Source organism: Rhinolophus sinicus, linkage group LG01 (genome assembly GCF_036562045.2).
Source record: "Rhinolophus sinicus isolate RSC01 linkage group LG01, ASM3656204v1, whole genome shotgun sequence".
Taxonomy (NCBI): Eukaryota; Metazoa; Chordata; class Mammalia; order Chiroptera; family Rhinolophidae; genus Rhinolophus; species Rhinolophus sinicus.
The window spans coordinates 120,610,174-120,636,494 of NC_133751.1; the positions used below are offsets into that span (position 1 = coordinate 120,610,174).

A 26,321-nucleotide genomic window follows, 5' to 3' on the forward strand; every position below is an offset into this window, starting at 1 on the left:
AGAGCCCAGAGATAAACCCATGCCTAAATGGTCATTTAATTTATGACAAAGGAGGCAAGAACATAGAGTGGGATAAATACAATTCATTCAATAAATGGTATTGGGAAAATATGTTCTAAAAGATGAAATTGGACCACCTTCTTATACCATATTCAGGAACAAACTCAAAATGGATTAAAGACTTAAGTGTAAGATCTGAAACCATAATACTCCTAGGTGAAAACATACACAGTAAACTCTCTGACATTGCTTTTTGTAATATTTTTTTCTGATCTATCTCCTCAGGCAAGGGAAACAAAAATAAATAAACATGTGGCACTACGTCAAACTAAAAAGCTTTGCACAGCAAAGGAAACCATCAAAAAAATAGAGACAGCCTACTGAATGGGAGAAGATATTCACTAATGATACATCTGATAAGTTAATACCAAAATTTATAAAAATCTCATAAAACTCACCAAACAATCCAATAAAAAAATGGGCAGAGGACCTGAACAGACATTTCTCCAAAGAGGACAGACAGATGGCCAACAGACATCTGAAAAAATGCTCAATCAATTTCACTAATCATCAGAGAAATGCAAATTAAAACCACAATGAGATATCACCTCACACCTGTCTAGGATGACTATTATCAATAAATCAACAAACAACAAGTTTTGGCAAGAATGCTTGTACACTGTTGGTGAGATTGCAAATTGGTGCAGTCACTATGGAAAATGGTTTGGAGGTTCCTCAAAAAATTAAATCGAACTATTTATGACCCAGCAATTCCACTTCTGGGTATTTATCCAAAGGAATCCAAAACACTAATTCGAAAAGATATATTAGCCTCTATGTTCAGCACTATTTATAATCACCAAGATATGGAAGCAACCTAAATGCCCATCAACAGACAATTGGATAAAGAAGTGGTACAGATATACAATAGAATATTGGCCATAAAAAAGGAATGAAATCTTACATTTGCAATGTGGATAAACCTAGAGGATATTATGTTAAGTGAAATAAGTCAGACAGAGAAAGACAAATACCATGTGATCTCACTTATATGTCGAATCCAAAGATCAAAATAAATGAGCAAACAAAACAGACAGACTCATAGATGCAGGAACAAACTGATAGTTGCCAGAGGGGAGTGGGGTTGAGGAGCTGGATGAAAAAGGTAAAGAGATTAAGAAATACAAATTAATAGTTACAAAATAGTCATGAGGATGTAGTGTACAGCATAGAGAATATAGTCAATAATGTTGCAACAACTATGTAGAGTGCCAGGTGGGTACTGGACTAATTGGGGGATCACTGCATAAATTACATAAATAGCTAACCACTATGCCACACACCTGAAGCTAATGTAAAATAATACTGAATGTCAATGGTAACTGAAAAAAACATAATTTTTAAAAAGGAAAAAAAAGTTAATCAACTTGAAACACCAGTCAGTATTAAACTAAAAATAGAGAATACAAGGAAAATGAGATCAAAAGCAATTGACCAGAGTTTTCTACTAGTTGTCCCTCCAGAAGCACCAAAAGCACATTGTCCAACCCTAAGTGTTATAGAGAAAGGCAGCAAATAACCAGGAGCCCTTCCGTTTATGTGTAGTACGTGTGATTATGGAGACCCTGCAGAAGGTAGTTGTTTGGTTAGTTGGACAGGAAAATCAAAGGACAATTATCAGCTTTTCTGATTTAAGATGGTTGAGAGCCTAGAGCTTTAAAAATGCATACCAACACAACACACAAAAATATAAGCACACTACATACACATGCAAACTCATATACACTATGTTTCTTACACCATTTACTTTTTTTCTTGATATTTTCCCTAAATTTGGTGGGGTGGGGGCAGGTGGCAATTATGCAAGAATCCATTTTCCATCTTTGGTGATTTCCACAAATCTGATGTCTTTATCCTCATCTGTTAAACACCACAACTTACCCAACAAAATGAGTAGCAGAAGTAACTGGAATCTAGAGTTCCTAATGCCTCGCTATTTTCTGTTGCCCAGGTGCCTCAGAGAATGCACTGCTTTCGGAAGAAACAGTGAAGCAAGAAATGTAAATGCAGATCCCCAAATGAAAAGGTGTGTGGTTAAGTTTGTCAGTGTGAGAAACCTAGTGGCTGGGAACAGGAAGGAGGGCAGGGACAAACTGACTGAAATGTAGTGTCCACATCTGGAGTTTCCCTTCCTCGGTGTGAGTTTGTGGCAGAACTGCCCATATCCGAGAGACAGACACAGCCCGTTCCTCTCCATAATGGAGGGACGACGACACCTCAGTCAAGGTCTCCTGCCCCCGCCCAGAACGTGCAACACATTCCAGTGCCTGCCATCCAAGCCTGGCACTCAGTCTGCAGGCTTTGAAAGAGGTGCCCTAAGCGCAGAGTGCCAGTAGCGCCCCCTTTCGCCTTCCCCGGCGTGACACGACCAGCTGAACCATTCACTGGCTCCAGAACCCTGGGTTCACTGATATCCTCTCATATCTCAGCTTCTTCATCCCCCCCCCCGCCCCCCAAATAGGCACGATGCCATACATCTCACTCCCGAAGTCGCTCTGCAGACCCTTGGGGTTAAGGGATGTGCCCAGCACATTAGCAGACACTCAGTAATAGTTCCCCTTCTCTGACCTTCCTTTCGTCTATTCTTAGAAGATACGTTCTTCTAAGTCTCTGAAAGCTTCTCTTGGTAATCAGACAGCAGCAATACCAGAGTGGAAAATAAACAAAGAACTAGAAAAAGTTGTTGGGAAAACTTCCTTTTTCTCTTTTCTGAATTTAAACTTCCTTTCTGAAAGAAAGGAAAATACACGAGGACTAAGAGAATGAGGAAACGTAATTTAGGCTGTCTTCTCTTTGCCTGTTTGGTATATTTTCCATCTTCTCTCGGAGAACGATAAGAACCCTGTGGCCACTAAGAAGCATCACCTTCACAATTTCTCTTTTGACGTGAATACTGTAATAGTGAGACACAATATGTACCCCACACTGAAACCTCACCATGACAATACCCTTCCATCCCTGCCATGGGTAGATGCAAAGGTCATTCTAAAGCATCGCACACCTAACTCCTTACCCTTGGACCTCCAACTCTAGGATGGAAGTCAGGAAGGATCTCCATTACACTGCAAGGTATTTATGTATATTAAGTATGAGACACCAATGAGACATTCAAAAAAAGCAGTTTTCGCCCTTAATCAGAATTCTGTTCTACCATACAATTATGGCTTCCTTCTATTACTTTAATAAACTATTATTAATCTATTTGTCTCAGTCATTAGAAAAAGCTAAAGGGCTGTCCATTATGGAAGGTGAGCATCAATAGGAATTCTGAAATGTATTCATTACACACTGCCCTCCAAAAAAGATCTAAAGTATCTAATAGGAAAATAATGATTTCAAGCAAAGAGAATCTACTTTATTGATCTCTTTAAGTATTTATTATCCTTGAGGTACATCTGAAAACAAGATGTCAAGGAAAGAAGCATATATAAAAATCTGAAAAAATAACAATATGAAGCTTTAAACTTGAATAAAACTATTTCATCTTCAAAAACAAGACCATAACACACACATCAAACCCTTAAAACCAAACAGTGGCGACCAGGATTAAAATAAGACTTATTTATATGAGGTGGGCTGAAGAAAAGGCAAAATTAAGAGGTTAAAACCTTCATCCCTAAAGGAATCAAGTTTTTAGGATTTCATTTTTAAAGGTCATAGGTCAGACAGAAATTAGACACAAAAGAGTACATATTCTATGATTCCATTTATATTACATTCCAGAACAGGCAAAAATAAACTAGTGACAGAAAGATCAGTGGAAGCCTGAAGCTGGAGAAAGGGAGTGGACTGCAAGAGGACACAGAGAGTCTGCAGGCGGCTGGAATGTTCCATAGCTTAATTGTGTATGCATTTGTGTGAACTCAGCAGGTACATTTATTGAATTTAAATTATACCTCCATAAAGCTGATTTTTTAAAAAGTATTGCTCAGACAATATCCACACTCATTGACCATATTTTCTTTCTCAGCATCACGGAAACAACCTACACCTACCTGAAGCTGTGCCACAACACGGTGGTACCCACCATGCTGAGGAAAAGATGCTTGCAATCACATCAGGTGGAAAGAGTGTCACATTTCTCTGAATCTGAAGTAAATTTAACACTAATGCAAGAAATACTCCAATAAAAAATAGCACTACTCCTCGAATCATCAAATTCACACTCCGGCTAGTCACAGATGAGATATAGGGGCCATGCTTTTTGGGCCCAGGTGACTCTGTCTTTCCTTCTGCCATGGTTTCATAAGTTCAGTAAGTCGGCCAAAAAAAAAAAAAAAAAAATTGGTTTCCCAGCAGAAAAGCCAACTGTCTGTGAATCAAATTAGACTGGCGTTTCAACAGTACAGCATCTTGTCCTAAAACAGGACCTACCAGAAATCCTGCAAGAGATAAGAAAAAAAAACATCAATGTGGGTCTAATGATTATATAATTTTCCTGATTTCAATACTAATTAATTTGAAAGGACAAATAATGAAATGACAAACTTAAATGTTTATTTAGTTATTTACTGAAGAAGAGGTTTAAAAAAACATTTTTATATGCATGATGTAATAAAAAAATGAAGTACTCCACTTACATTTACTAGGACAGAATAAGTAACTGAAGAGACTTAAAGGTTAGAATAGTAGTAAGAACAGCTTGTGCTGCCTCCGAGAAAAGCAGAGCAGGTTATGAGACACTCTCACCAGAATCAGGAAGATTAAAATCCAGATTTCTGTTTCATCTACCTGAATCTTTATACTTTACATTCTGACTGAAAATTGTTGAATTGTTCACAATAAAATGTGAACAAAAGGACATGTTTTAATGTTTCATGCTTATCTATTTGAGTTTCTGCTCAGAAGTGTCTTACCAAAAGCAGACCACCGCACATTCACCTACACATATCCCACGCACAGAAACCAGACCTGACCCTTTCCCCAGAGCCCCAGCTGCGTCCCAGCCCTGGCTTGACCCAATCCACCCTTGTTGCAGTCATGGGAGCTTTCCAGAGAAAGTGGAGTAGGCAGCAGAAGAAAGGAAGCTAAAAATGAAGAATAACCTACTCTAATGAGTTTTGTCCACATAGATCCGGACACCTAAAACGTACAATCAGTGTAGGTATTTGTTCACTCCTCCAACCAAAGTGATCTTTCCTTTGTGTATGTTTCAGGCTTTTCTATGGCCCTGACATATGGTAACTCATATAACTTTCACAATAACCCTAAAAGGTAAGTGCAATTATTATGTCCATTTTACAGGTGAGGTCAAAAAGCAAAGAAAGGTTAAGTCACTTAATAAAGCTTACACCCCTAACAAGAGGCCGAGCTGGGATTCAAATCCATGCCATGACTCCAAAGCCCTCATTCTAATCATGACGTTCAGCCTCCAAAACTGTTGCATATTTTTCTCTGTTTCCTATAAATGCTATCATTTTTGAAATGGGATAATACTCCACAGACTGTTTTTGTCACTTACTTTCATCCCACCCTATAATAATTCATCTTGGGCATCATCATAAGTCAGCACATAAATGATGTTTCCTTCAATTCGCAAAGCAGTGTATTTAAAGGTTTAGTATGGCACTTCTCATAGCTGCCTTATAATGACACGTACAGTTGCTTTACGGATTATAAGCTTTTCCTATAGATCTGATTCCCTATCACGTCCCCACTGTGTCTATGTACCCAGAAAGGTGCCTGCCTCGCCCAGAGTGGGAGGTGTATGTAGTCCGATTTGTTGAGTGAAACTGGGCAAACTTTTTGAATCAAACAACATGGGGTTAAGCGGGCTTTCAGAAAGCAAACCTAGCACTTAATCATCATTTAAAATACATTTCCTCTGCGTTTCCACGTTTCAAACTACCTTAAATTTTAAAACAAAATTCATGTGTAAATAGAGGAGGTGCCAACTTTAGAAATAATCAGTATGAAAACGAGAATATCTGTAAGCACTAGCAACCTGCACAGCCTATCAGTTTCATGGGATAAACAGACAACAGAGTATTTTCATGAGCCCCTGTGCCCAGGGGGAGACTTGTGTCCTCAAGCCACGCGTAGCCCTCACAAACCTACTTCAGTTTATAGCATCACTGAGCCCTCCAGCTTAGAGGACTAGAGAAAACAGTACGTATGACTGGTGATTCACGGGACAACAGACTGTCAACACCAACTGAAAAAGTCCGGAAAACACCTCCTCCTGAGCTGGTCTTGCAGACTATTCCTCGCTGTGGTATCCGCCATGTCCTCAGGGCACGTGCTCTGGGCACTTAGCGAGGTATTCAGTAGCTACAGCGCTCTTCTTCACCTTCCTCATCATCACGAGCATGACTACTGATAAAATACCCTTTACAGAGGGCCTAATCCGTGCGAGACAGAGTAATCCTAGTCTTCAGAATAATCCTAAAAGCAGGTATGATGATCCTCACTTTACAAATGAAGATGTAAATCAGAGATGTAGCAACTTGCATATGGTCACATGATATGCAGTCTTGGAACCTGAATTTTCCCTTACATCAGACTGACCCTAAAACCCTTTCTGCTCCCTCTAGGCCTGAGTCCCAGTCCAGCCCAACTCCTCAGACTTCTCTTTTGGCACATGGGTCTTGGGAACATGACTTAGTTACTGAAAAGATGGATAGATATTAGAAAATAATCTCAACTACAAGATATTCTAAGATAAATGCCAATGCATGCTCCCTCCCCAGTCTGAGACAGCTAAAAATGACACTACGTATTTTCAAATGCCCCCAGAAAGCCAATACCCTCCACTAAGAGCCAGACTGCTAGAGACTCTTTCCTCAGTGTATTTCAAGGTTGCTAGAGACTTTCTACACTCTTCATTTATGTTATTCTACCATGGCTGTTTATTCAACCTTTACTGGTAGTGCTTCTTATAGTTTCCTACTTCACCCCAAAAGTTTTCTTTAAAAATAACACATTTGCTTGATGTTTATTTGAATGAGTTTTTAAGCCAATTTTTAAAAGCCCCAAAATCTAATTTTGTGCCTACATAATACAGTAGTATATAATTACTGTAGACGAAAATAAAAGTTAAAATGCTTTAGAATCATGGTACCCTAAAATTTAAGAAATGGAAGGTAACTGGGAGATCACCTGTTCCAAGAGGTGTGTGAGCCTGAAGCAAAACAAAAACAAAAAAGTTGTGCATATATGCATTTTTCTCAAAAAGCCCAAGACCCAAAAGGAGTGAAGGACCAGCTATCTAACAGTTCTCTTATTTTACTGGCAAAGCAAATGAGACCAAAGTGGTCACGTGAAGTGCTCTACTGGATCTCGCTACCACGAACCTGTGAAGTGAACCGGGCAGACTCATGAAAAGGGTAAGAAACGCCACAAGACCATTCAGTCCCTACTGTGGATCAAGTAAGATCCTACAAAACCACGTTTTTTACAATATTAGTCACACAGTTGGCGAGTGGGTTAAAGTGAAAACTCTTGGAATAAGTATCCCTTAATTTGTTAGCTTTAAAATTTGGTTTTCTGATTATGTATTGATACTATTTTCTGAAAACAAAGCATACCGCTGCCTTTAAATATTATTCTAACATCAATGATAAATTCGGTTCTCCAAAATTAAAAAATAATGTATGTGTGAAAACTTGAGCTTACTCAAGAAATAATTTGCTGATCAAGAAGAAGTGTGTGGTATAAAAATACCCTTTAGAGGACAAGATCTCAATAGATCCTCAACAGTAATCTTGGTAAGTAGGCAAGTGTTTTTAATTCCCATTCTATAAAATAAAATAGTCTCAGTAACTCTCTCAGACCATAAAACTGTTACCAGGTAGTCCAAGCATTCTGACTCCACATCCAGACTACTGTGCATTTCACTACATTTGTTTCCACCTACAAACACCATACAAAACAATTTAAGTGCCCCACAAGGAACAGTTTTTAAAGTCATGCTCATAAACTACGTTAATACCAAAGTGATACCTTTTTTCAACAACTGACAAAGAAAAAATTCCACAGGACATGAAACACTGTTGTACCTTGAGCCCTGACGTACAGTTTCTATAAAGATATTACTGAACAACAGCAACAACAACCAAAAACAACAACAACAACAAAACCAACAAAAAACAGTGCAAATAGTTTGGATAAACAACAAATCATCAAAACTAGAAAAAACATTATTCCAGGTATATGAATATGACTACCTGTTAATGGATTAATATTACCACTTTTAGATGAACAAAAGAGGGTTGTAAGTGATTCTGGGATTTGTGAATGAAAATCAAAGTTGATATTTGCCACTGAAACAATTTCAGGCAATAGGCAATTGAAAACAAACTCACAAATACAATCTCCTATTAACCTTAAAAATCGGTTGTATTTTAAGAATTGCAACAACCCCTAAAACCAAAGATCATTCATCTTCCAGTGATTAGTAGTCACAGAAGTATGTTTGCTCCCTCAGATAACCTGGTCTCTTCAGGTGCTCAGGTCACATAGGCTACTAAATAATAAAATTAAATTACTACCTCACATCTTTTTCACCATATGCTCTCTTAATTACAATGGCATCCTCGAAATAGAATAAGCATTAACATTAGTAAAAACACACTTCAATCAATGAAAAAGTTTAACTCTCCTTAAACATAAGCATACACATGTGACCCATAGGCTATGGACACTAAAAACTTCCAGGAAGAAAAACTTGTTTGCCTTGAAGACACTGAAATTCATTTTTCCTATGGACATTAACACCCAAACACAGAAACCATTAAACAAGCAGCATTCACATCCCATTACTGCTTTTAAATGTCAAATCTCAGCCCCTAAAAAGTTTACTCCATTGTTGGGGAATAATTTTCTCATAACAATGAAAACAAGCTGTGTTTAAATTGCTGAATTATATTTTATCCTTTCCTTTCCAGCCCACCATATGTAAAATCAACAGCTGTCAGTTTCAAAAGAATCAACCTTTCCCAAATGTACACAATTCACAGCTTGGTCATTTTATGTCAGATATATACTGAGAACTCTAACAAAACACACTACTCAATATAATGTCCAAAGAAAGAATGAAGGGGGAAAATAGAAAATACATGGTTAAATCTTCTTCCTGTGGGACACCTATTAGTGGCAACATCAGCTTCATTCATTCCCACAGAGTGGTTTGCTATCAAGGCCAAACTCAAAAGTTACAAAACACCTTCTAGCCACTGCTTGGCTGCCTTCATTCTTCCAGCACCCAGGACTGGAGCGTGTCTGCCCCTGCAACCCTCAGCCCCACTGCAATACCGATCTGGGCCAGTTTCAGTGACCCAGCTGTCAAATCTATCCATTCCTTCTTAAAGCATTTCTTCATCAATCCTACAAAACAGTAAGCTCTTCGTGAATATTTTTCTTAGACTATCTAGCTAACACCGTACTTCAATAACTTTTTTTCCAACACTAACGGGGCAATGGGTCCATTATCATTTCTTTTACAACCCTTCCCCCGGCCCCATCATCCACACTGCTTTCCTTTTCCGGATGGCTAATCCCCACTGACCAACTCTAAAATCCCAGTAACTATCACCAACGGACTTCTAGGTGTTGACTAGAGTTCCCTTTGGCATACCGACACACCCACTCCAAAGGTTTCCAGTCCCAATCCAAAATGCCAAAGTCCCACTCCTCTAACTCCACATCAACATACCTTTTTGTGGATTCTAAACTTACTGCAACACCTACCTCTTTTGGATCCACCCCCCTCCCAAGCCTCAGTCTCCCCGGGCTACAAGCCTCCCAAGTCCTGACAGCTCCATGCTTGACAGCTCGCCGGCCTCCACCCCCATCGGATCTCCAGGGTCGCGCTCTCCGCCGTCCTCCAACCTTCTTTCCTCTCAGACACTCTTTCAATGTCCGGGGAGCCTTGACCTCTCCTATGGCCTCTCCCCGACCCCGCTGTCCCCTTCCGGACCTCTCCGACCCTTCTCCAGGTAAGCGGAGCCCCTCGCCCTTCAGGCCCCATCTGCGGTCCTGGCTCCCCTCGCTTGCCATCAGGGTTCCTAGGCTGCGAAAACACCAGCAGCTCCTCTTCCCGAAGGCCACCCCCTTCCTCAGGTCGCTTCCCTCAGCCCCAAGTCACTGGCGCTTCTCCGGGAGACCCCCAACTCACCCCCGCCTCCGCCATCTTCTGGGATCGCCCCCCTCCACCTCTTCCTTTCCCCCCCTCCCACAACTCCGCCCGAGCTCCACTGCGCCTGTGCGCCCGACGCAGACGCATTCCAACGATCGGGGCAGAAGAGCTTCCGGTTCTGACCCGCACTCGTTGGTAAACGGACGAGCCGGGGCAAAAGGGCTTCCGGTTTGCCAGTAATTCGCCGCTGGGTGTAGGAGTGAACCATCTAGGTAGTGGGAGGATGCCAGATCAGCTGTTGTTTGCCAACTAGGCAGTCGTGGGTTGTAACGAGTGCCCAGACCCTGTGGGCGGTGTAAGAGAATCGCGCGTTAACACACGCACACTCTCTGGAAGGCGCAGCCCTCAGCGTGTCTCTCTCCTCGGAGCCTAAAGGAGATCTGTAGCTCGCAGGCCGCTGTGTTCTCCCGCTAAGGATTACATATTTGTGCTTTTCCCGGGCCTTATTCTTGACCTTTTTTTCCTTCTCTACTAAGTCGTAACTTCTTTTGGGAGAGGAGCACAGTTGATACTTCTCTCATCTCCATCCTACAGCTCTTTTATGTGTTTGTCACTGATAATCGTTCTCTAAGTTGGACCAGGTAACATGGTTTTCTTAGGAAGAGCTTTAGAGGTTTACAGCAGAGTGGAGAAAATACAGAAAACCTCTGACTTGTCAGAAGTAGTACTATAATATGGATGTCAGACTACAATGGTCTTGAGGAAAGTTTTGGTTGAAATTTGGGCCTAGAGTAATTGTTGTAAGAGCTTTGCAGTGCAGTGTCCGTTAGTGAAATTCCTTTGTTGTTTTTACTTTGAACTGCTAAACATGATGGATTTTTATGTTTATGACCTTTTTATCGGTACATTTATTTATGAAAATTGAAGGATAAATTAAATTGCAACAAAATGCATCTGGGCAAGTAGATGACCTTTCTTGTTTTCTCTAATGTTTCCTATAGCTCTTAAATTTCTCTCCTGTAGGTATTTACAATAGCACTAAAAAAAGATCTGGGCCAACTGTACTGAATAGATGAGGAATTTTAAAAAGAGAAAGAAAAAGCACCCAGAAAAGACACAGCAACTTCAAAATGTGCTGATGTGAAGGCTCTATAAAGCAATATGAGTCCTATTTATCCACCTCATGTCTCCAAACCCAGCTTTTTCAAATACTTAGAAATTGCCTTCAAGAAAATGCTTATGGAAAATTTTCACCTACAGAGGCATTTATTTTAGTGTAAATATTTATTGATTGCAAGGAGGAACAAGACCTAAAAGAGCAAGTACCATGTGGCCACAGTTCCTAAGGTTCTTCTATCCAGTGCAGTCATTTCTACTGCAGTACAAAACACAATACGAACTCTTTAGGGAAAATACAAAGAGCCATTGCCATCTTCTGGTTAGGTTTGAGGACAGTTTTCACACAAGATGTAGTCTTTCAGTAGGCATTGAACGTAAGTGGGCAGATATGATGAGGCCATGCATTCTGTGGGAGCTCAGAGTTGGAAAAACATGAGACATTGTATGTAGACCCTGGAGTGTGGAAGGGTGTATGGTGAGACATGAGATCTGAATGTCAAGCTCATAAATTTGTACTAAATTTTTGTTGTCATGGAAACATTAAAATCTCATATTGATTCCAGAATATAAATTGACTAAAACTTTGAAAAATCAAAACAACTTTGGGTTACTTTGAAGTCGATGTAATATGGTCAATAGAACACTGATAAAGGATTCTTGAAACCTGGTGCTATGACAGCAAGTACATAATCATGTCCAATAAATTCATTTTTAGGCTTATTTTTTTCATTTGTAAAATGAGGGATTGGTCTAGATTATTTCTAAGGTCCTTTTCATGGGCAAAAATCTCAATGATTTGCTAAATCTATGACTTCAGAGAAAAGTTTTTTTCATTAACCTTACATGTTATTTGGTCTCCCAATTGAATGGGCCAAAAGGTAAACTAGAAAACAAACAAACAAAAAACTCTTTACTTAGCTAATACAAATACCTACAAAAGTTAATTTGCCTTGTTGAAGTGAGTTATTGTTAGACTAACATTATTGCCCAAGGGTTGATGACTAAGCCTTAATAAGCTTCTAAGAACCTTGGACTTGGTGCCTTACCCAAATTAAAAACATGCAAGAAAAAGAATATGGAGATGTTCATCATCTTTGTAGCACACATGCTCAATTTAAAATTATATATTAATTTAACTCTTTACTGTGTGTTTCGCTAACTAGACTGCAGATTTCACAAGAGCAGGAACCTTGTTTTGCTTTTCTCTTGAGATCCAGAGCCAAGTGCCTGGGATGTGCTACGTGCTCAGATGATCGCTGTTGAGGGATGAAATGGATTAATAAATGATCCATCCTGTAATCTCAAAAAGGCAAAATTCCTTGACTTTTTGAGTCCCTCACTGTATGTATCCCTACATCAAAACACCACAACAAAAACTGAAAGCAAATAAGTAGAATTCTCCCTAATGTTTTGGGTTCTACTGTAGTCACAGAAGTATTTTTATGAAGCCTTCTTATATAACCAGTATTTATCCCTAAGTATCATAAAGAAATTGGCCTTAGAATCTGCACTGTCTAGTAGGGCAGGAACTAGCCATGTACAGATATTTAAATTAATTAGAACAAAATAAATAAATTCAGTTCCTCAATCTCATTAGCCACATAGCAAGTGTGCAATGGCCCCACGTGGACATTTCTATCATTGCATGAAGTTTTACTGGAAAGCACTGTATTAGATAATTTATATAAATTTAGCTTTCTCAAAATACTGACAAGGTAAGAAAAAACAAGAAAAAGAGGTGAAATGAAGTTATTACCTACCAGCAATTTGTCCACCTAAAATTTATAAGGTCTTTTAGCATGTTGGAGACAGAACTATGTAATGCAAAGGAACCCAGTGGTTTTAGTTTTACTTTAGGAAATGTTTCAATTACAGTATTCTAAGCTTTCAGATCTGGTACAACCCTCTTCCAGAGGGACGTGTCAATTTCAAAAACTGGTTTGGTTTTTCAGCAAGAATCATGAGTAGGTGGTCTGTTAAAAATCTACAGGATGGAATGTGGGCCAGGTTATAAAGAAAAGCCCTCGTGCTGAAAACAAAAGTTTATGTTGGAATATTTTTTAAGTATCATCAAAGAGCTGAAAAAGTAAAGAGGGTTTACCAGGCCAAAAATGGAAGAAAATGTAGGACCCTAGAGAAGTAAGCAGATCAGGGAAGCCCGTCTTGCCCTGAAATCTTTGCTGATTAGAAAATACTGAAATTGTTTTGGTGAAGTTTTCAGTCAAGAAGACATTGCTAAACTTGGGGTTCAGAGGCCTCAAATTTAAAAGGTGGGACCAAGAAGAACAGCACCATTGGCATAAGGGTAATATGAAGTGATACCACTACGCACACCCGGAGGGAATGAGCCGAGCAGAGGGAAATTAAGAAAAATAAATAAGTACCTGTGGAAACATAGCCACAAGTTGGCCCTCAGGCAAATTTATATTCCAAATTCACCCCACCTCAGTAAATACAAAAACATCATGTCTAATTTTGTTTAAACTGGCCTTAGCCTGATAGAGTCCAAAATGCCTGTGAAATAAACCCTTCTAAATGCTTTGTCCAAACTTGTACAAATATCCAGCTCACATCTAATCCAGCTGCAAGTTTCTTTAGTGACATTCACCTTAACCAAGTTTCCATAGCTTTTATTTGTCATAGAAATAAAACTGCCCTTTTTATATATTCAGTCCATCAATTTACAAATTTTGTTTTGCATTGTGTAATTACAAGGACACGACTGACAATAATCACAGCAGATTCTTAGTGGGCGCAATCTAATTGCTGGGCCGGAAGTGCATGGGGCAGTTAGCCCCAGGAGTGAAGCAGGCTGTACCAGGGAAAGGAGGCTTTCATTTTACTTGAAGTGCATGATGTCCTTCCTTCCTTTGCTAGTGCTGTCAGGTAGACAGGAGAGGCTCACGGACAGGAAGGATTTGCCCAAGCTTTACTAGTAGTCTGGTCAAAATAGAAATCAGATCTTTTGCTTCCTAATCCAGTACCTTTTAAAAAATAATAGATCTAAGGACCGTGTTTTAAATCTTACATCACATAAAATAAATTTTTTCTATTGTATTAGTTTAACAGACTCTGAGATAATGGAATGTTCTTGGTATATTTGTAGACAAAGCATTTATACCTTTCCTTGATATTCAATGTAAGTTATTTATTATTTTGTAAATCTCTACACTGAGGTCACCCACTATTCAGTAGTAGTTAAGAAATGTGAGTTGATTTTATAATAGGGTTGCTTATCTTCTTGGGTATAAGCTCATTAAATGTTTCCGGCAAGTACTAACCTGATTTTTTTTTTTTTTTTTTTTTTTTTCCCCTGGGTGAACTCTAACCTGATTTTAATTGTGTAATCAGTGACAAACTCTGTACCACATTCAAGCAAACCAAAAATAAGATGGGCAGGGGAATGATAGAGGTGATTATAAATCAATCTAGTCACAAGCAGGCAAACTAACCTGAATTCTCATGGTTGCATTACTGCAATCTGTGATTATAGTAAGATCAGTGCTGGTTACAGGAAAAGAAAAAAAACCCATGTGACCAAAGCGGGGGATGGATGGGGAACAGGACAGGTTGAACCTCCACAGCTCCGAAAGAAGAGGGCAGTGAGCTGGGCATTCACCTTTTAGTGGTGGCCTTGGTATAACCCTTTCAGGGTGCTTTTTGGGTGTGTTAGGAAGCAGTGACGACTAAAGTCAATAAATTGAATGTATATAAAGTCAATGGTCCCTGTAAGGCTTGGTATGTGTGGTCAGGCAACAAATAAACTAAACAAAGCCCAAACAAGGTCACCATGGTCGAGCAAGCAAATGTAGAACAACTCTAAGACAAAGTCACTGAGGTATAAAACACTGAGGTGAGAGGACAACTGGAAAGATTATAGACTATAAACTACTTGTCAGAGAGGCAATAATAGAGACCAAGAATAAAGAGGCAACACTAGCTATTATTACAAGGGCCCACACAATTTGAGGTCAAAAAACATAACAAGGTGTTCTCTAAAAGATTTCTGTCTTGCTAATTCACCACACTGTTGTTTCAGGTCTGCAACACCCATTCACATGGAATTTCCCCTGATTTGCTAACTATATATGTGTACATATATATGGATAGATTAGATAGATAGATGATAGATTGCTAGATTGATAAATTGATTCACAAAGAGGATTTCATCTAATAACAGATGGAGGACACGTATGATCAAATAGTTAAAAATTTCCCAAAAGAAATATGTATATGGCTAGGTGATGTAATCGACATAAAACACACATACACACTTATAGAAACTCTAGGGCTTAAATTTAGTTTTCTCGTGGGACTTGGATTTGCCACAAACAGAAACTAACAAAAGAATTTTCCAGAGAAATAAAGTATTTGAAATGATTTAAAATTTAATTTCTTTGGAATTAAATTTCTTTAATTTCTTAATTGCTTTTCTTAAAGGCTAGGAATTAATGCTCTAATAATGATTAGAGAGAATTAAAAGATGTCAGGCTTTTCAGAAGCAGATCTCAGATTTGATAAAATTCAGTATTGAAGTATGATAGAACCATAAAAGACACCCTAACCTGGGAAATGATATGTGCAGCTCAGTGATGGCCTGGAGAGTCCTGTTGATGCTTAATATTCTACTTTAGCTGAGGTAGATCCCATAGCTCCTCTGTTGTTTTAAAGATTGATACAGCGTCCTCTCCTACAGCTCAGCTTTCTTTTAGTAGGAAGCCTGGGGTAGTGGCAAAGCACGTGCACTATTTAGAATGAGACAGATCTGGGTGCCAGTCTCTGCTCCCTGTGACCAGCTGGGGATTCTTGGGCAAGTTACTTGACTTCTCTGATCCTTCATTTCCTCATCATTAAACTACTTCTTATTGTAAGGAATACATCTGATAAAGTCATAGAAGGTCATAGTTTTGTGGGTATTATTAATCACTTCAAATTTTTTTTCAAAATTTTTTTGGGGAATATTGGGGAACAGTGTGTTTCTCCAGGACCCATCAGCTCCAAGTCATTGTCCTTCAATCTAGCTGTGGAGGGTGCAGCTCAGCTCCAAGTCGCTGTTTTCAATCTTTGGTTGCAGGGGGCACAGCCCACTATCCCATGTGGGAATCGAACTGGCAACCCTGTTGTTCAGAGTTTGTGCTCTAACCAACTGAGCCATCTGGCCACCCCTGATATTCTTCTTGACAACTAACCTTCCTATTTCTGTCGAATGCATCCAGGATCAGAAATTCCTCACTTTTTGAGGTAACTGCTTTCGTCTTTGCACAGCTTCAGTTGTGAGAAAGTTTTTTGTAGGGTTCAATTGTATTCAGCTCCTTTATGCAAACCACTCCGACTCCATTCCATGCGACAACCTCTAAATTCTTCATCTCTCCTCCCACTCTGCACTCACCGCAGATTCTCATCCTTGCTAAATATACCCAGTTTCTTTAGTCATTTTCTATATGACAGATTCCCCATCCCTTCACCATAATTGTTGTTTTCTTCTGGACATACTTTTGTCTGTCGATGTCCCCTCCGTAGGGTCACTTCCAGAGCAAACATCAGAGCTGCATCATCACGTCCCTTGTTCTGGATCTTCTTTAACACAACGTGCCATCACAGTAGCATTTTTGGCAGCTACATCCCACTATTAAGTTGTATTGAGTTGTTAAATTTAAACAACTCTTAAATCATTTCCATGTGCACAAACCACATCTTCTCCATCCTGTTCTTTTATAGTTGTGGGTAGAATTGGGGGGTATTTGGATTTTTCCATGTTTTCCATTGAGGATGAGGGGTGGATGCCTACACAAACGTGTTTGTGACTTTCCTGTTCCATTCCTTCTTCTTACACCATGTCCACAGTTACTACCTGTCAAGATCTCTTTGGCACAAATTCCACCATTCAATCTAATGATGAGCTCTCAGTTTTGTGTTGCCTTTAGCCTGCCACAGCATGCTAGCATGCTATCAAAATCGTATTCCAAGCCCTTAATAAACATTTTGGGTAGTACAGTGCTAAGCAAAGAAGGCTGTGGTGGGCTCTAGAGAGAGCGCTGCCTTTTGACTGGCGTAAATCCATTCATCAGAAAGAACGCTGCTGACTGTATACCCAGCTCATGTTCAGAGCGATATCATTAGAGATTGATAAATTCATATAGAAATGCAAACTAACCACTTCATTTTCACTACCTTATACTGACTTCTTTGCTGGGGGCTTGCAAATCGTGTCTTTAATGATTTATTTTAGAAGATTTCCAAGAGATTAAGCCCATCTAGAGTTTACAGGATTCGCCTTTGTTCTGAGAATAAGACATTTGTCTATTTTCAGTCTTCCCTAATTCCTAAGATTCCTCAAAATTTATTGACAGGCGTTCTTCTGTTTTACCCCAGAATTCTTTCAGTGTCCGAGAAATGTACCTCATCTAAATCATGAGACGTATACGCATTTTGAACACGCAGGGCTTTCTTACAAGTTCCTCACCTACCTTGTTTTTAAAAACTACTGTTAGGGCTGCTCTTCCCTTTCTGACAATCTTTCAGCTGGAAAACAACATAGGAATTAAAGCAGTTAAGTGGTTTTACTTTCCTCCTCCTGTCTTTCAACATTGCAAGTATCAGACTCCTTACACTTTAGGCACGTTTCTGTGTGGCTGTGAAAATGTGCCTTGCTCAACTTACGACATCGTCCCAAACCACTTACATTTGTGTTGTTCATAATTTCAGTCCTGAATGCTTCCACCTCACAAGTCTGACCTGTATCCAGTCTGACCCTATGACTTATTTTTATCTTTCATTTCTACTTCCCTTCTTAGGCCTGATACTTCTCACACTTTGACTTTTCTCTTTGCTCCTAAGCCTTGGCTGTACTACTTTGGTCTCCCAATGGTAAATGCCTCACCTCAGCACATGGGTCATTTCCTCTGGGTAATACTCTTGGGTCTGACATCCTCACCAGGTGTATTGTGGCGCATCCAACCAGGTGGCTCCTGCATCACCTTTAGGTCACTCAGCTTCACTCCTGCCATACTCTGTTGGTCAACGGATCACGATCAAAGAGAGGAGACTTAGACTATATCTCTAATGAGAGGTGTGTCAGAAAATTTGTGAACAAGTTTTTAAAACACCACTTGATTGGGTGGCTGGATAGCTCAGTTGGTTAGAGCATGGTGCTGTTAACACCAAGGTTGCCAGTTCGATCCCCGCATGGGCCACTGTGAGCTGTGTCCTCCTTAAAAGCAAAAAACAAAAACAAACAAACACCACCACCTGATTAATGGTGCCAGTGAACAGAGCCCAGGCACAATGCAACAAAGGCATTTGTTACTTGTTCTTCCTTCACATGAGTGTGTAAGTCCGTTTTGGTCCATTTCGGTGACTGAGTATTTTTATACACCTCCCTTCATTCTGGACATTAGTGTCGAACATTCGTATAGGCTTACTCGTATATTGTTTTATCTTTGAACATGATTGCTTGTCTGTTTTCTGTTTGAATTCCTCAAAGAGCACCCTCTGAATCCATATCAGTTTTATTAGGAGCCCTTCCATCGCTTCCATTCCACTGTATTGCCAAAAATTAAACTTTGAAAATATTTCATTCCTTTTCTTAGCTTCCCTATAAATGGAATGCTACTGATTCTTTTCTTCTGTCTGCATAACCCACTTTAACTGTTCACACCAGCTCTTTGCCTCTTGTCAATGCTTGTCATCCTGTTCTTAGGGTGGGCAAGGTATAACGGCATGGTTAACAGTCAGACCTGGGTTTTAACTCCCATACGCCCTGACTAGCTCTCTGTGTAACTGGAGAACATTGTGTTACTCCTTTAAAACCTAGAAAATGTTATGTCATAAATGGGGACAACAATGCAATTAAGTGACAGTGGGGTTAAATGAAATACATGTAAACAACTTAGCACATAGTGGGCACTCATTAAATAGTAGCTGTCAATATTATTCACTTCTTATCCTTTTAAGAGAAAACTGCAACAATCTCCTCATTCTGTATGCCAATTCTGCATAAAACGTCACCTGTATATCTATACCAAACACCCTGGCAGGTGACTTTATAACATCATGTGTTCTTTGTAAGTTGTTGCATACTTATTTGCCTGGTTTTATCAGCAATTTGGGTCATGATCACCCATTTTTTTCTCTTTGGTAACCCTTCTAGCTCCAAGCTCAGGCCTGAACTACAAAGTCTAGAGGTACATCCTAGTTTATATGAACTGCCCCTATGTTGAACAGTTGAATGTCAGAACCGAAACTTGCTCCAAATTTCTCTCTGCAAATAACACTCGGACACCTCCCTACAGAGAAGCTAATGTAGAGGAACGCTGCCTTTCCAGAATGATTGCAGTGCTTGCGGGTGTATAATTAGTCACTAGTCAGTGTGTAAATACTCTGTAAATTGCTTTATTTGTTAATGTGAAAAGCTCTGCGGAAATACAAGGTATTATAGGAACCAGGGCTGAACACAGGAGATAAGGTATTGTGGAAAGAGAACAAGTGAGTGAGGTATCAGTGTGTGTCATGTATCCCTCTGAGGGGACGAAGCTTATAGGTTCTCCCCCCCTCGCTTTCTAAGAACACCGACTCCCCTGGGTGAATAATTTAAAGGACAAATTACCACTCTTCTGGGTACCAAAGCCAGCCATAAGCTGAAATTAAATTAAATCATAAAGCCCTACAAGAAACTGAGGGAAGAGTCAGAAATATAAAACCAAGGGAATCCAGAGCTAAGCATGAAATATTAGAGTCAGTACGATGTCCTTGCCTTCCTGTGCTGATGAAGGGAAAAACTGAAAACCACCCCGGTACAGACTTAAAGGACCACCATCAAATATCCATTGTTAAGTACTTGGCAGTGGCTATTGCAATGATTTCAATTCCAATGGGGTATTGAAGGGAGGTAGGAGAGAGAACACTAGATCAACTTCAAATCCTTGCACTTCAGCTAAGTAGCTGGGTGACCTTGAGCTAGTCACTACCTAAACTGGGCCTTAGTTTCCTTTACCTCTGAATTGAAAAAAGATAAAATCAGAGTTTGTGTTTCTAAAATCTTTTTTCAAAATATTTCTATAAACCCAAAGATCATAGTGTGCTGATGAAAACATGTATAAAATGTGCCTATTAAAATCCAGAAAGCTCATTATCTTTTTTCACAGCACCGGCCCTCCTATCACCATTGAAATCCCTTATACACCTTAGGAAGGGGCCTAGAGATATGAGGGGCAACTTCAGAACCACAAAGCCATAAAGTGTTGTATAATAAAACAGTATGTCCCCACAGTTGTTTCCTCCAGAGGGAAATGAGTGTTTACACAGTCACTTAGAGGGATGGACCCACCCTGGGTGAAATGAGTTAAGTAGCACTTTAAATACCCAAGACTGGCTTCTGAGAAAGGATCTCAGCACTCCTGTATTGAAGTACAAATCCAACAATCTCGTCATTCTATAACAGAATGAGGAAGAATTGGGCAATAGTTCCATTATTCAATCAATATAAAGCAGGGACTTTGGTAAACAGGCTGGCAGCTCTTTTGCTGTCAGCGTAGCATGTAGCTCTAAAAAAAAGTGAAAGTCTACAGAGCAGATGGTGTTTTCTAGGGTGCTATTATCGTTGAAAGACCTGGGACACGTCCTAGGTCCAGCATATTAAACTTAACTCTATCAACATCATGGCTAAGCCTTACCAGCATTTATTGCCATGACAGTATCATGGGGAATAAAATCCTAAAATGCAGTGGTCCTTTTTGTTACTAGAAAGCTGTACTCAACATCTTGGCCTACGTGGGTGAGGGCAGCAGTAGAGGCCAAACATTAGGAATGATCAATCACCTAACTGGTGGTACCTAGATCTTTGAATTTCCTGGGCCAGGAAAATTTCAAAGAGAAAGAGAAAGACCATCATAGAGAGGCCAAATCTGACACCATTACTTCACAAAATAAAAGCATCTACTATCTATGACCACTATCACTTTATAACAGGATATTTTAACACCAAAATGAGGGAGGGACACTCTCAAAATGAAGAACAGTCTTTTAAATTGCTTATATGTAGTTTTCAGACATACTTGCTATGTTTCTCTGCACTGTTTTCAGTAGTCATGGGTCAGTGAAAACCTCATCTTGGATCAGAATGGTCCTTAGACCTGCATTTGGGAAGTCCTACTCTTTGTAAGATACCATTAGAACTAGAAATCCTCTTTCTGTAACAATTCCAATCTGAAATTTCCTCAAGGCCAAACTTTAAGCCCCATTTCTACTTTGAAGTTTTCCTGATTACCTCCGACCATTATGATCTTTCTGCCCTCTGAATCTTTATAGCTCTTGTAATTTTAATATATAACCTACCACTTTCATTTTGTGGGAACAATATTTTGAAATTTAGAATGTTTTGCAGGGAATGGTTTCATTGTTAACTAAAAACTTTAAAAGTTTTATTACCAACTGAGAGAAGCACAAGTTAGACATCTCTGAAGAAGATCCCAACTTAGGAAAGAAAAAGGTATAGAGAATCTAGAACAGAGATGAGTCATCCATTACTCAAAATGCATCTGAAGTCAGCCGAAGTCTTTTAAGGTTGACAGTATAGTCCAATATATTTTGATCAGTAAACTGATGTGGTGAAAATGCTCTATTGGTACATTAAGGAAGGGTTACTAAAACTTTCATTTCAATATTGTCCCTTCTCTTCACCAAGTTAAGTAAGCATCAGGGTAATCACTCTCCGACCTCTTGTTCCACATGGTCCCATAGTCTCATTTACATAGAATAACAGAATTCTATACAATAGAAAATTGTCTTAGAGATTATCTAACCCAGCCCCTTGCTTAACAAATGGGATACCAAAGGCCCAGGTAAGTGAAGTGACTCATCCCAAATCCCAAGCAGATCAGTATTAGAGAGTTGAGATTTCTACCATGATGTATGATCTTCTATTTCAAATGTAATAGTCGTATATCCCCATATCTCCTGTTTCCTTGAAATCACCACATATAGGCAGTAGTTCAGTTCCAAAGTCGGCCAAGCTCTTCCGAGTTGGAGCCCTGCTTTTCTTTGGTCCCCTCACTGCAGGTACCACAGTCCTAGATATTTAATAATGTTAATAAATCTATATCACAACATAAGGGACCTTTCTTCATTTTCCTTTCTTGGAACTGGTCTTTTCTTCTTTAACCAAAACCAAAGCCTTAACCTTTCCACTTACACACATCTTTGAAATGTTTTAAACATTTGTAGTTGTTATCATCAAAACCACTCTTACCACAACCTGAAAATGAGGACTCCCATTTCTGGAACAAATATACCACGTGACCTTTGTCAATTTTCTAAAGTTCTCTGGCCACAACTTTTCACATTTGTGAAACAGAAAAAAATGTCCTGAATAGAGACTGAGGTATTGGAGGGTTGGGACCACGCCTTTTAATCTTCCGTATGTTACCATATAGAGCTTCGTCTCGGGCTCTGCCCACGCAGATGCTCAGGAAATGCTTGCTAACTGAAGATTTTTATGGTCGCTGATAGAAAGACAGCATAAATGCAAAACACAGTTTTCCCCTTGCCCTGAGTTACCCAGGAGCATCATTCTCATTCAGAGATGACCACATTTCAGAATGTGGGTCTCATAAAACATACAATTTAATGAAGCCATCTGGGAAGATGATAGTCGTATAAATGCAAGATATTGATATTATCTGGCTACTTGGGGAAATGCCATGTAAATGAAGGTACAGCCCAGCTCCATAATTCAAATCAAGTATTGATGTACAAGGTCTTTAGATAATGGACTTTGAAGATTGATATTTCTCACAAATCTGAGGCTACTTTTCTCCCCTCCTGACAATTTTGCTATTTTTACAGTAAGATTTTATTTTAATTTTTGGAAAACATCTTTTTTTCTTTTTTAACAGGAATCTATCAGTGTCAACTGGGAGTCTTGAAACAGAAATTTTACATCTGTCTTTATCGGTTTTTTTGTAGCTTCTTTTCTTTTGAAGCAAGAAATGATGCAAACAACAGAGGCATTTCTTTCCTGCTCCAATAATTATGCAGAATGTTGTTCAGTTATTCAGCATCCCAAATGACCCAGATGCTTTCTTCTCTTTGTGATTCTTCTAGCAGGAAGGTGTGTTCTACTCCAGATATTATCCGGGAGACTCTTCTGAATGAAGCTATTCAATCTGTACTCCTTTTTAACCAATGTTACCTCCTTTATCTGAGAGACAATTGCTGAAACAATACCAAGTTCAGTCATGCCAGTAATCACAAAATGAACATTCAGCTAGCTTTGGCACTCTTAATCTCGTATGTGGTCAGGGAGAGGATAGAGCATTTCTTCAACACTTACAATTCTGCCCTACTACCTCGGCTGAGGGAATTACCCGTAACATTGAGGCAGCAGCTGCCCCCCTGTGTAAACCAGAGTTCCTCTGGGCTCCTTCCAGTCTCTGCAGGGAAAAATGGGATCCAGTGTTTGTGCTCACTTTCCAAAATGCTGAGTCCATTTGGCCCTGGCTGTTCCCAACCACCCCTCTTACCACGCACTCACCAAATAATACATAAATACAGTCAAACACAACACTCCTCCCAGAAGTGGCTGGGGTTCATGGACATCGTCTTATATGTCTTTTATGGGAGTGTATGTTGTGGGTTTGCTGGTCCCAGGGGCCACACAGAGTGCTCATCTAGAGAACGTGCATGGCAGGGGGTGGGGGAATGGAGGCAGGGAGCTTTGACTGATGACTGGGGTGGGATAGATCGGGAGATGGCAATATTGCCTTGATCTTTAATCCTTTTCATAATCACTGAAGAAACTCCCCCCACCGCTCATCTTCTTGCATCCCTAAGTCACAGCCTAACAGCAAGTGTGCCCAGAGCTAAGGGCCAAGACTCACTTGCGGGCCCTGTATCCCAGAGACAAATTTGCATACTCACAAGCAGGGTAAGAAGAATCTGCTGGCCCCTTTTTCCCTTGGGTTCTGCCAGGCATTGTCACTCCCCATCGCCGATGGAAAAAGAATATTCTGAACTTCAGCCTAGTGAGACTAAGGGAGGTCTAGCGTCTTGGAGGCCATATTAGCCAGCTCATTAAGTGAGTGTTATGGGCCAGATAGCATACTAGGCAAGGGTATACAAGAAGGAAGAAACCCAGGTTATGCCCTCAGAGAATTCTCATTCTGGGAGGGAGCTCGTAGTAAATTTGTCTACATGGATCTGTTAATAGTCTCAACATTATTCTGTTTTAAGAGTTTCCCAATATATTTTTCATGTTACAAAACATGAAACTAAACTGCAAAGGTGATGCCAAAAATAGTCTGAACATGCCAAGGGATTGGAACCCTGTCTGCAGAGATAGCAAGTAGAGAAGCCACCCCATCCAAGTAGCTAATGGTAACATATCGACAACTAGTATGTCTAGAAAATCAGCAGATTTGCCACAATAAAAAAACATGTACTGGGAAAAGCCATTTCAGTTTCTCATAATACATTAGGCAATTATGAGAAATAAACATTTTTTTAAAAAGTATCTTTATAAAGAGAAATTAGTCTTTTAGATAACCACATGTTTTCTTAGCATTGAGACAGGGTGCCACAATATGAGAAGACAAGTAACAGTAACACAATCTTTTCCTTGAGTCACAATATTGGTGAGATGATGTTTTGCACATGAGAAAATTAAAAAAAAGAAAAAAAGACGTATAACCATAACCAAGAGGTAAAAATTGGGTGTAGAGGCCTTTTGTAGTTAACGGGGTGAGGGTGGGGGGAACGGTGACAAAGGACTTGAGGTTAGGAAACTGGGAAGAGCTGGTAAACTGTTTTTCTGTGCGAACAAAAGGCAAAATCCTTTCTAATGATTGTTCCCAAGTGCTTTTCTATAAGCATCAAAAGTACAAGACCAGTAGGGTTTCATACTCTGTCATTACAGTGTTTGGGAAATTTTGAGTCACATATAGATTTGTTTTTAAACATAAGAAATAAAAATTGTTTTTCTGATTATTTTTAATTCATAGCAAAAAAATTCATACCCTATAGAAAACAATAAAGAGAAAAGCAAAAAAAAAAAATTACCTATAATCCTAGTACACAGACATAATCAATATTAGCATTTTGATGTGTACTCTTCTAAACATTTTTCTATGCATGTATACACTCATTAACATATAGCTTTTTATAAAAATGAAATCATCCTAGCCATCCTGCTTTTTAATTTTTTACTTAATAATATCTCATCTTGCACCTCAGTAAATACTACTCCTACTACAGTGAGTCGAGTAGTGTTCTCCCAAAATTTGTGTCCACCTAGAACCTAAGGATGTGAACTTATTCGGAAACAGCATCTTTGAAATTTAAGGTTCTACAGATGAAATCATATTGGATTTAAAGCGTGCCATAAATCCAATGGCTGGTGACCTTATAAGAGAACGAGAGGGCGATTTGGACACAGAAAGGGCCATGTGAAGATGAGACAGAGACTGACGTGATGCTGCCACAAGCCAAGGAATACCGGGAGACACCAGAAACTGGAGAGGGCAAGGAAAAGATTCTCCCCTAGAGCCTTCAGAGAGTTTGGCCCTGCTAACACATTGGTTTTGGACCCGTGGCCTAAAGAACAGTGAGAGAATAAATTCCTATTATTTTATGCCATGAAGTGTGTGGTAATTTGTTATGGCAGCCTAGGAAACCAATACAATTAGCATTGATATTGGCTGCAGAGCATTTATTGTGTTCTATTCCAAGTGGATCTACCATAGGAAATGGAATACAATGATGGACATTGTTGATGGGCATTTAGGGTTCTTCCAGTTTTTCACTATAGTAGACAACACTGCAATGAGCATCCTCATCCAGGCAACTTTATGCCCTTTTCTGCAGAGGGAATATAGCCTAATTATTAACAGCATGGGTTCCAAAGCCAAAGTCAGGCTGCCTGGATTCGAATTTTGACTCCTTCTTCTACTAGCGATTACCCTGAATAGTAACTTAACTAGAGACTTGACACTATGTGGATTTTTTTTTCTTTTTTTGCAGTGTCTGACATATAGTAAGTAAATGTTCTCTATTTATGGTAAATGATCAGAGATAA

At 39.5% G+C, this 26,321-nt stretch overlaps 1 protein-coding gene and 1 long non-coding RNA gene across 3 annotated transcripts in view; one reads left to right on the top strand and one right to left on the bottom strand.

Annotated features, from left to right (window-relative positions):
* INSIG2 (insulin induced gene 2) overlaps positions 1-10,245 on the bottom strand; it is a 24,499-nt gene extending 14,254 nt beyond the window's left edge. Inside the window, exons 1-2 of one of the 2 annotated variants that reach the window (XM_019748228.2) lie at positions 10,175-10,245; positions 4,056-4,442 (exon numbers count right to left, since the gene is read on the bottom strand). In XM_019748228.2, coding sequence (XP_019603787.1) covers positions 4,056-4,299 — 244 coding nt within the window. In that variant the 5' untranslated portion in view covers positions 4,300-4,442; positions 10,175-10,245. The remainder of the gene's footprint in view (positions 1-4,055; positions 4,443-10,174) is intronic. The other variant, XM_074335385.1, reaches the window with a different exon arrangement.
* The window catches only part of LOC141572171 (uncharacterized), an 18,409-nt gene continuing 1,869 nt past the window's right edge, over positions 9,782-26,321 (top strand). The window contains exon 1 of the long non-coding RNA XR_012497374.1: positions 9,782-9,995. This is a non-coding gene — a long non-coding RNA (uncharacterized LOC141572171). The remainder of the gene's footprint in view (positions 9,996-26,321) is intronic.